General features: G+C 44.6%; 1 protein-coding gene across 2 annotated transcripts; it reads right to left on the minus strand.

Annotated features, from left to right (window-relative positions):
* Window positions 1-826: 826 nt before the first annotated feature.
* Window positions 827-6,285, minus strand: CDKN3 (cyclin dependent kinase inhibitor 3). 2 transcript variants are annotated; one of them, XM_005528612.3, is made up of 7 exons: window positions 6,029-6,285; window positions 5,258-5,313; window positions 4,609-4,653; window positions 3,613-3,835; window positions 2,496-2,527; window positions 1,850-1,953; window positions 827-1,137 (listed from the first exon to the last, which is right to left on the minus strand). In XM_005528612.3, the coding sequence occupies exons 1-7, from the start codon at window positions 6,136-6,138 to the stop codon at window positions 1,051-1,053; spliced, it is 657 nt and encodes a 218-aa protein (XP_005528669.3). In that variant the 5' UTR covers window positions 6,139-6,285; the 3' UTR covers window positions 827-1,050. The 2 variants fall into 2 exon arrangements, with proteins under 2 accessions (XP_005528669.3, XP_087913997.1); XM_088057871.1 differs by having other exon boundaries at window positions 827-1,134; window positions 6,029-6,252.
* Window positions 6,286-11,633: the final 5,348 nt, after the last annotated feature.

Below are 11,633 nucleotides of genomic sequence, written 5' to 3' on the forward strand. Positions count from 1 at the left end.
AACATTTCTCTTGCCCTCAGCAAGCTCCCTCCTAAGTCCTGTGATAAATATTTAATATCTGAAAACCATTAGTTGCAAGGAACATTTAGGGTGGGGTATTTGCTGTAAATGATTCTATGCTCTGGAAATCGGAAAAGTTCCTGTCGTTTGCCATAAGAGTGGAGAAGGAAATGGCAGTAAACACTAATTAATCTGCAGAAATCACCTTTGTGCTCAAAGTTCAAATGTTAAAAGATAAATTCTGAAGTTCACAAAACAGGGACTTGTTCATCTCCAGCCCCCTGGTGCTGTGTGGAGTCCCATCCCAACTTTTGATTTGAGAAGGTCCAGGACTTTATCAAAATCCTGAACTTATGAAAACTCATGAGCTGTTTCATCTTGCTTTTATGAATGGATATAATGAAACAGGAGGGCTGGGGACTGTTAGAGGACCGTTCCTGTGAGATCCTCCCAGCCCACAGCTGATTGTTTGTTTACTCTCAGTGGTGGCAGCAGGCAGAAGGGCTCTGCCAGCTCACCCACGCAGCTGCAGCAGTGTCTTCCTGCCACAGTCACCTACAACCCCCAGCTTCGTTTGTCACAGATTTGTGGTACAACACCTCGTGCTTTTGCAACGAGGAACTCCTTCCTAAATACCCCTCAACACATTGAGCAGAACTGTGACATTATAGAATGAGTTGTTACAAGCTCATAAGGGGTCAGTGCTCCAGCTTGACTTGGCTTTGCTTTACAGCAGAACTGAGGGTGTGAGGGTGTTTTTAAACAGCTCCAGAGATGGAATTTCTATCCAGCTCCATTATCCCAGAAGAACAGCAATGGACACAAACACACTTGTACATGTATTTTTCAGGCAGTGAGTATTAATATCACCAAAGAGAGGAAGATACCACATGTTCTCTAGGATTTCCTTCCCCATCCCAATACTTTACACAAGGATTTGGAAGGCAGCAGCTGTGTCACACAGGCAGTGGCACTGAGGAAAGATCAGGAGAGAGGTGTCTTGTCCAGGAGTTTTCCACACAGATACAAAACTGCCCGTGGCAGGATCAGCTACCGCGATGCTGATCTCAGCACTGGGTCCTTTGTTGCCAGGTGTGCAGCCAGGTTCTCCCGGAAGTCATGGAGGAAATTGTACTGCTGGAAATGCACAACCAGGTCTGCAGTGAGTGCTCTGTACTTTAAGAATAGGCACCACCTGTCTTAAAAAGCTGTTTGATATCCCTGGATGAAAACTGCACCCTCTGGTTCATTTGTTCTTCATGTGCCTACTCCACATCCTCTGGGATTTTTCACTGTCAAAGATTCCATGGACCTTGACTTGGATCCTGTGGTTCCCCATACTGACCACAGGTGATGCATTACCCTTAGGTAATGCAAGACATGGTCCTCAGAGGTGGGAGCTGGCAGAATTCAAAGCTGCTTTATTTTGAATCATGGAGTCATTTAGGTTGGAAAATCTCTCTAAGGCCTTTGAGTCCAAACATTCCCCAGCACTCTAGGGCTGCCACTGCTCCACGTTCCAAAGTGCATTCACATGGCTTTTAAATTCCTCCAGGGATGGGGACTCCACTACTGCCATGGGCAGCTGTATCGGGGCTGGACAACCCTTTCAGTGAAGAAATTTTCCCTATTATCCAACTTAAACCTTTTCTGGCACAACTTGAGGCCTTTTCCTCCTGTGCAGTCACCAATTTCCTGGGACAAGCTGTTTCTTGAAAGCAGAAAACAGCTCAAACCTCAGAGAGCAGCTGTTGGAAAGACAGAGGTATCTCTCTGGGAAGTGAAGGAGGGGACTGGCTGAGCTCTCACTGCTGTTGGACCCGTGTATTACCTGCTGCAGCCCCATTACCTTGATGGTCTGTATGGCCCCCGATCCTCTCAGGTTCCTGAGGCTCTCTATCACCTGCTGAGGTGCCAGGGTGTCCGAAAGCTGGAGCAGGAGACAGGCAGCCACTGTAAAGGAAAATATTTACACCTGAATGCTGCTGAGTGCCTCTGCACACAGCCACTGATTTGTCCCATGAAAACCATCCTGGCAAAACTAGCCAGGTCCCAGAGCTCTTGGATCTCTTGTAGAATCCTATTTCTGGGCACTGCCCCATCTGCCTGCTGCTCCTGCCTAAGCCTATGGGCTTTGGAAATAGGTGAAAACCCCTCCCACTATTTTCCCCCTGCCTTCCCAGGAACATCCTGGGATGCGATTCCTCATCTTTTCAGGAACAAGTGCCAGTACACCCAGTTCATTCCCCTTTGTGTCTTCTGGCCATATCACCACCCCTTCCTTCTGGGAACACACAATAACTAACGCTCCTGAAAGTTTTAAAGGGCAACACTGTGATGAAGACAGATGCAGAGGAATTGGTTCATGTCCTTTCTATTAACCAGGCTGCTCGTGGTAGTGGCAGGTTTGATTGCATCCACAGTGAAGCTTCCAGCAGAATTTGGCTCCATGAGTTTGTGGGATGGGTTAATCAGGCATGGATACAAATGCTTACCCAGACATGAGCGTCCAAGGCCACCATAACAGCTGGGAGAAAAGAGAACATCTGGTTGTAACAAGCTGTAGCAAACTGCAGCACCCAGGGACTCCCCCCAACACATAAATACATGGACACAGCTCTTGCCTTATTAAAATCAAGAGGAGCAGTAGTACGAGAAAGTCAGAACAAGATTTTCTCCATATTTTCTATATTCTATTTCTATGCCTACAGGGATATATCCTATTTATTCTCTGGACCTTCTGTGTCTTTCCATGGAAACTTCAATTTTAAAGCTCCCCTTTATTCCTGGTAATAGTCCCAAAGGCACAGGAGGACAGGGAACAGCAAGAGGATGGACAATCTCAAATTTCTTTAAATCCTACTCCAGATTAAGGGTTTGAAGACAGTTGTGAGGAGCGCAGCAGGGTTCTACATTAGCAGGAAGACCAAGGACTCAGTGGATGTCTGTACAGGAAGCTGTCAGTGGGATCACTCAGGGAACATGGAATTTGGAAAGTTCTTCCCCTCTCTTCTCAGCTCAGCTAAATAAATTCCTTTTAACCTGTTCATGGAAATTAGGAGTGAATTTTGCACTGCTGGAACCCATTGAGTCTCTGACAAATAGTCCAGGGGGGTGTTATAGAATCATAGAATGGTTTAGATTGGAAGGGACCTTAGAGCCATTTCATTCCACCCCCTGCCATGGGCAGGGACACCTTCCACGGGATCAGGTTGTTCCAAGCCCCATCCAGCCTGGCCTGGAACACTTCCAGGGATGGGGTAGTTACAACTTCTGACAAAGAAGTGCTTTAGGGTTGTGTACACCTGGTATCCAGGTAGGCTGGGAGCAAGGAGCCCTCTGGTTCCACTCAAAACACACTTCAAAACTCCTGCTGGACAGAGCAAGGGGAAATGGGACATTCTAATGCTGGAATGGGACATTCTGATGTGAAAGGAAGAATTCTCTCCAAATAGCTGCAGGAGGAGGAACAAGCAGTCTTCACAGCATCAACTAACCCTAAAGAATGCAACTGCCTTTTCACACCATCCTATTTCCCCCACTCATATATCTGGAGAGAAGCTGGCATCCTTCACAGGAATGTGGGGTGACTGGGAGGCAGCCAGAACCTACTGTATCATTGTTTTCTGTTTATTTTCCAGGCAGGCTCTGAGCTCTTCCAGGATCTTGCAGCAGGTGGCAATGTCAGGAGCGTTCCCATCAGGAATGGGGTAGTGGTGCACACACATCCCCTGCTGTTGGTAAGTGTCGAGCAGTTTTGGTACTCGGTATTTTGAGAGCTCTCCTCTGGTACAAAGCACAAAGATATCCTGGATCCCACAGTTCTTTAGTTCTCCTGCCAACGGATTAAGACACTTGCAAATAAACAAAAGCCTATCAAGCTTCAGGATAAACATATTAAGTACTTTGGTCCTGAGTCTCTTGTTTAATCTTTGGGGCTAAGACAATAGGAGTGAGCAATTTTGGTTTGAGCACCCTTTCCCTCCACTGAGTGTCTCCCACATTTCCTTTCAGGTAATCCAGGAGAGGAATTTTCTCAGTTCAGAGGGAATCCAGAAAGAAGTCTCACTGGAGAACGTATCAGCACTCAGGACAGCCTGTTATCCACTTAAGTATGTTTCTGTCCCATCTCCAGTTAAAATCACAGATGGTTTGGGTTGGAAGGGACCTTAAAGCCCATCTTGTTCCACCCCCTGCCATGGCAGGGACACCTTCCACTATCCCAGGTTTCTCCAAGGCCCATCCAGCCTGGCCATGGACACTGCCAGGGATGAGGCAGCCACAGTTTCTCTGTGCCAGGGCCTCCCCACCCTCACAGCCAGGAGTTCCTTCTTGAGCTTGACTCACCCAGACACTGTGGGGATTTGCTATTAATGTCTGCTCTTCAGAGCTTACAGCTGAATACTCAGCACAAATATTTACATAAATCCATCTTTTCTATCCCAATTTCACTTTTCTCTGGGAAAAAGAATTGTAATTCATCTTGATCCCAGCTGCTCTGAAGATGCCTCACGGGTACTGTGCAGCTCCTGCCTGGAAATATCCCAACTTTTTATTCCATAGTCACGGAATATTCATGGGATTGCTCTTGACACAAAGAAGACTCACCTATATCCTTCTGGAGATTTCTTCTGACATCCTTAAACCTGCAACCTGAAACAAGTTATGAACAGCAATTACCACTCCAGGTAAATGACATTTATGGGATGGCTGCAGCAGAACAGAGCACAGGCAGCTTCCCCCCAAAAGCAAAGCAAGCAACAAAGCCACACCCTGAATAAAACACAGTTCTTGTTTTTGCAAGTAAATCCCTGGTACAGAAGACAGTTTAAACTTATCTGCCTAATACTGCAATGTAATAGGATTAAAGAAAGAAATCTGCCCAAGGTTTTAAGGTGCTTTGTGTTTTCCAGATGAAAAGTTTTGGATATTTTAACTCAGGATACAGCATAAAATCCCCCCACAAAACACATCCAACAAATAAAAGGGATGAATAAAGATCACTTAAGAGTTGAGTGGAGATCCATCATGGCTGAAGTTTTGGTAGTTAAAAATGTAGTCAAATTTATGTTTAATTTTATGACTTTAAAAAATCTTGCTTTAAGATAGTCTCTAGATTAGCTTTGGTGTTTCCAAAACACTAATTCCAGGGTTAGATTACAAAAGGAGTCACTCACAACACAAAATTCTGGGGTACAAGGTATTACCCCCCTTCAGCTTTCAAATACTCCTGAAAATTTCAGTGAATGCTTCTTACCTGGCAGGGAACATAATCCCAGGAACTCTGAAGAGCAGAGAGGAGACAAAGACAACCTATCAGGAAATAAAAAGTAAAATAAATAAAAATCAGAAGGGAAGATTTCAATGATTTAAATATATCAATGTCTTTAGATGGGGAATCAAAAGGGTGGGGCCAAACCCTGTCACCAGTGTCTGGTGGGAGGATGAGGAGCAACCGGCACAAAATGAAGCATGGGAAGTGAATATGAGGAAAAATGTTACACTGAGGGTGACAGAAGTTTTGGGTTGGAGGGCACATTAAAGCCTATCTTGTTTGAATCCCCTGACATGGGCAGGGACAATTTCCACCATCCCAGGTTGCTCCAAGCCCCATCAAACCTGGCCTGGAACACTTCCAGGGATGGGGCAGTTACAGCTTCTCTGGGCAACCTGTGCCAGTGTCTCCGTACCTTGTGAGTAAAGAACAGAGGCCTGGAACGGGCTGCCCAGGGAGGTCGTGGAGTCTCCTTCCCTGGAAACATTCAAAAGCCACCTGGATGTGATCCTTGGCCTCCTGCTGTGGGTGAGCCCGCTTGGGCGGGGGGTTGGACCAGCCGGTCTCCAGAGGCCCCTTCCAACCCCAACCACATCCAGTGACAGTTCCCCAGCACCACTGGGCCACCCCCAGCCTGGAAGGTCACCAGAGCCTGGCTCGGGTTTCCCTTGCCAAGAGAAAACCCTCCTGTTTCTCCGGATAGCGATTTAATACAATTTCCTCAGGGAAAGGATCCCGCGGCTGTCGCCTCACCAGGAGATGTGGAGCGGGCTCGGGTCCTCCTCGGCGGCCTCATCGTCTGAGGAGGCGAAGCCGTCGGCTGGCGCCGCAGCGGGCTGCGGGGAGAGCGGAGGGCTCACCATAGGGCCGGGACTCTTGGCGGTATCAGGATCAGGATCCCGTTCCCGTTCCCGATCCCGATCCCGATCCCGTTCCCGTTCCCGTTCCCGTTCCCGATCCCGATCCCGTTCCCGTTCCCGTTCCCGTTCCCGTTCCCGATCCCGTTCCCTCAGGGGTTTCACCATGGCGCCGCTCCCCGCCGCCGCCCGTTCAAACAGGCCCCGCCCATGGTCCCTTCGCCCAATGGGAAGCTGCGGCTCAGCGGGTGCGTGGAAAGCCAAGCAGGCCTTCCCCCGGCTTCATAAGAAGAGTGCTCTGATTGGTCAGCAGTGGGGGGCGGACTTTAATATGCAAATATTGTGTGTTCTCTGCGCTGATTGGGTGAGGCGGCGAGGCGGGAAGGGGCAGTCTCGAGCGCTGAGGGGTGGGGCTCCGTGAGGGCTCGGGGAGGGCTGCGGGCGGATCCCGCTCCTCTCGCGGGTATGTTCAAACTGTCCTGTTTCTAGTAGTCCCACTGGTTCTTGAAGGTGATAGGCCAAGGGGGAATGAATTCCCAAAGATACATGGCAGGGTTAGATGGGATATTGGCAAAAAACCTCTTCCTGGTGAGGGTGGTGAGGCCCTGGCACAGGTTGCCCAGAGAATCTGCGGCTGCCTCATCCCTGGCAATGTTCTACGGGCGGCTTCGAGAGGGCTTGGAGCAACCTGGTCTACTGGAAGGTACTGCTGATGGCAGAAGGTGGAACAAGATGGGCTTTAAATTCCCTTTCAATCCAAAACATTCTATGATTCCATGATGAAACACAGAGATGGATGTGAGCCTAAACTCACAGAATATGCAAGAGCAGGGATGATCTTAAGCGGTTGCCTTGTGGAGGGTTTGGGTGGTTAATTCTATGTGCAGAGACCATAGGACTTTGTAACAGCAGAAAATGAGCTGTTTATGCTCTTCTAAGCCATGAACTTGAAGTCAAATATTCTTGTCATGGTACTGCTTTTAATCATGCTGTAAAAATAGTTTTTTTAAAGGCTCTTGCATGGAGTTTTTGTCTGAAAATAACTAGCATGAAGGATCACTCCAGAGAGGACAAAATATTTTAGGCTCCCTCTTTTTAAGAACTGGGGTGTTGCCTGTGCTTAGGGAATTCTAGTAGATCTCTTTCTGCAGAATTTCTGGTTTATTCTGTGAGTAACTCTGGCCATTAAGAAGAACTACATAAATTACATTGTGGGATTTTGTTTTTTAAAATTGTATTAAGGTATTTCTACAGCCTGTGTTTAGACACACACACAGAGCTATGTTGTGAAGGATCCAGGCACAAACGCTGAGTTTTGGCATCAATTTTGAGGATAATGTCATGGAGACTTCCAAAGATGTTCCAAGTCAAAGGAATGGCTGGGCACAAGTGGTTTGAACTTGGTGGGATCCCCAGTAGGACCATTGCAAGATCTCCAGGTTTGGAGATTTTAAATTTTAGCCTTACATTAGTAACTTTGGTTCCACAGCTGGAAGTTTTATTGAAACCTCCCTGAAAATTGCTTGAAATGGCAGGATTTAAAATGGGTTCAGGGAATGAAGAAACAGATGATGAGAGGATCAAGGAGAAGATGAGTTTATTAAAACTCAGAATATGATAGCAGAGGTACAAAAATTGCGTTAGTGAAGCATAATGGGGAATTAAAACAATCCAGATGTTGCAGACTATGATGAACTATGGGAAGAAATACATCCCAAAGATTGAGGCAACATGAGGACAGCCGGTCACTGTAGCTGCAAACATGATTCTAATAACTCAGCAAAAGCACAAAGGAGCAGGTATGTTGTTTGCTTTTGTTTTTAGCTGTGGTCCCATTAGACATTATGTGCAACACTCTGGGGATTGCAGCTTTATGGAAGCAGCAGCATGAGGCTGATAAATAAATATAAGAAGAGCAACAATGGTAGTGCTCCTGGTCACTGTTTGAAAAGATCAAAAGAATTCTCAGGAATTTGGCTGCCTTCATGTAGTGGAAATCATAATGGTATTGCACAGAATCTAAAATGGTGATAACAGCTGTGGCAGAAATAAATAGGGATAGGAAGTGTGAAATTTGAACTAGATACAGGAAAAAGGTTGGGGAAAAAGCACCCCAAATCCAGACTTAGGGAAGTCCTATGAATTTCATTATTACCCTTGACATCTTCCAGAATTAAATGACAAAAACTGTGTTTATTGGTTGATTACCTATCAGGGTGGTCTGTTTATTTCTTAAATTCTTAAACTGAGCTGTTTCCCAGCACATCAAATGGGGATGTGCTAAAGCTTGTTTCTTGTGTATTTTGTAGGAAAGATTAGTTTTCTGCCAAAAAGTGTCCTTTTGACATATAAAAAGGAAAGCATCAACATCAAGGCTTTACATTCTGGAAATCTTTGTCAGTTCACAGACTGGGGGCCTGTATGAAGTGGGTAAAAATAGTTTCAGACATAGGTCCAAATATGTAATTCATAACTTTTCATACCAGTAGAGTGTTAAAATTCCAATTGCCAGACAAGTGCAGCTAAGCCTAACCTGGTTTTGCTGTTCCTGGGTCATGGGAAGAGCCCTCATCCCTGGGGACAGTGGAGTGCTGCATACATGTGGCATCTTCTATCTGCCATTCAGCACTCAAGTTTCGTGAACAAAATAAATAATTGATTTACATCAGGTAAAAGCTTGGAATGAATGTCAATGTGTGGCTGAGACAGCCAGGGAAGTGGTATGAAGCGAGCAGTGGAGGAGATTGAAGGTGCATCCTCTTAGGTAAAGATAATCCTTGAATAAACAAGCACTATAGTTGTGACCTTCCCCTGCAAGGAGATAAAATCACATCTGAAATGTCCAAATTGTCAAAATTATATGAAGAATACTGATAACTCCAGACAGTCATCTGTGATGCCAAAAGCATGTCACTTCTCATTTCATAACTCAGTTTCTGGAAGTTTTAATAAGCCTAATTAATTCATGTGGTGTCCCACATCTCTTTGGGAGGGAGCCCTATACCAGTCATATCACCCCAACATCCCACAAGGAATCATTTTACTTTTCCAGGTTGTTATTTATGGAGGTTAAAAAATAACAGGTGGAGCAGTTTTGAGATTTCCAAGCATCTTCTCTTTTTTCCTCCCCTTCCCTTTCAATTGTATATTTGTAGGAAATGGAACCCCTACATTGTTACCACCTGACAATGAGGATATGAATAGAAAGTTCTTGTTATGTGAAATAAAATTGTGTAATGTTTGGAGAAACAGTTGTGACTTGAGACAGAAAACAAACTTCTAGAATGGCAAGCATGATTTTGGAAGTTTCTGTAGATTTTCCTCATGGTTGGTTCTTCAGCCAGACTTGAGTTTGTTTTCTTTGGGGTTGTTAAAACAGTTGAAAAACCACTGATAGAAAACATTGTTGAATGGTGATTGCTCCAAGCCAGAACATTTGCTGAAGGCAGGTTCTTTGCAAGGTTTGTTATTTCAGAATACCAAACAATTGCCCTCTACTCTAGATTGTTTGAGGAAACTTTTTATTCTTCACGTGCACGTGAGTTTCTCTTGCATTCCATCACAACCCAAATGCATTGGTGGCAGTTGCAGGCCCTGGATTTATGATGGATTGTTTTGCCAGGACAGCACCATGGAGGTGGAGTTGCAAGGCAGACAGAGGGATGGAATCTCCATCCAGCCCTATGGATCCTCCTTGTCTGTTGAATTAAAACCAGAACTGAGTTTTGGCCCTAAAGCTGGTGATGAAAAATAGTCTTGTAGGTGAATGAAGTATTTTTAATTGAGCAGTTTATAATGGTCACGGGCTATTTATGATGGAGATGCATTTTTACATTTCTAGGCAGGGTTCAGCCCTGCTGGCATTCAGACTGATGATGTATCAGGACACTTGCAGTGTTCAATAAATTCCTGTTTATTTTGAATCAAAATGAAGCTTTTTATAGCTACAAAATAAGCTCCAGAGTCAAGAACTTTCTGGAGTCAAGAACTGTACCATCCTGTGCAGCTGATATGAGATGGTTGTATCTTGTCTGCTCATTTTTTTATCAGAGTTTTCCTATTTTTATATATATATATATATATATATATATATATATAAATTTTTTTTTTCTGTCTGTGTTAAATACACAAAAGTAATTGGTAAAGAAAATCTCTGTAATGGTGCTTTTTGTTTTGTTTCTATGACTTGCACTTTCTACTATGGTCTGTATGTGACCTTGAAGAATCGGTTTTAATAAAATAATTCTTTAAAACAAGATTTTCTCTAATGTACAATTTCTTTTGTATTTCAGTCTGAAATTACCTGTGTCAAAAAAAAACCAAAAACAAAACCAAACAAACCTGAAAATATTTGTAACTTAGTTTTTAGTACAGTTTGGTTTGATTACCACTTGCCTATGTCAGCCCTGCCAGAATACAAGTAATAATCAGTAGGTCCAGTACTTGAAGACAACCTGCAAGAAATATGGGGATGGACTTCGTACAAAAGCCTGGAGTGACAAGGAGGAATGGCCTTGCACTGCCGGAGGGTAGGGTTAGATGGGATATTGGGAATTGGGAATTCTTGGCTGCGAGGGTGGGGAGGTCCTGTAGTGGAATTCCCAGAGCAGCTGTGGCTACCCCTGGATCCCTGGCAGTGTCCAAGTCCAGGCTGGACAGGGCTTGGAGCAACCTGGGATAGTGGAAGGTGTCCCTGCCATGTCAGGGGTTGGAATGAGATGGGCTTTAGGGTCCCTTCCAACCTAAACCAGTTTCTGCGAGCCACACTCGTTTTCTACTCTCCTAAACAGTAGAGGGCGATCTTGTATTAAAAATTTAAGTTTTACCCCCATCGAAGCCTTTCCCTTATGAATTGTTGTCAAAAGAATGAAGGTTTTTATCTCTAGAAACATACGGGATCAGGTGTCTGTATTATTCTGTGTAAATGTTATCTCTGTTAGAGATACTCGCAGTAACTATCAGGTTTTACACCACACAGCAACGTTGCTCTGTAGTGAGAATTACTGAAGTAAAAGCATTATGATACTTAAGGAGCAAATAATAGAACTCACTGTGCAAGAACGCTGTGAAAGTCTGATGTGTTGAGTAATATTCAAGAAGTCTTTTGAAATAAGTTTTTTTTCCGATGTAAGAAAAAGTAATCTGGTTTAGTATGTTACATGAAGGTTGAGGAAACAACATGCTAAATTTATTTTGTGTTTATTTCAGTCTGGGAAGTATCTGCCCATCTGTGCTCGTGGAGATGCCTGACTGCAAATCGAGGTGCTGAACCAGTCTCTGGTGCTCAGGTGGGGACACAGACTATTCTTACAAGTGTGGACAGTCTGTCTGAGCTAAAGCTCAAAGATTATTGCTTCAGTTGCTCAAATACAAAAGGTATGAAGCACGTGACAGCGTAGAGAGTTGATATTATATTCTTTGGTGGTGGAGTTTTTAAACTCTTTTTTAAAGCTTTTGTGTAACAGTTTGTATCCCTGACATGTCACCTGGAGTGCTAAAGC

This window comes from Pseudopodoces humilis, chromosome 7 (assembly GCF_049639895.1).
Source record: "Pseudopodoces humilis isolate 2021_Gansu_Grassland_sample_001 chromosome 7, ASM4963989v1, whole genome shotgun sequence".
NCBI lineage: Eukaryota > Metazoa > Chordata > Aves > Passeriformes > Paridae > Pseudopodoces > Pseudopodoces humilis.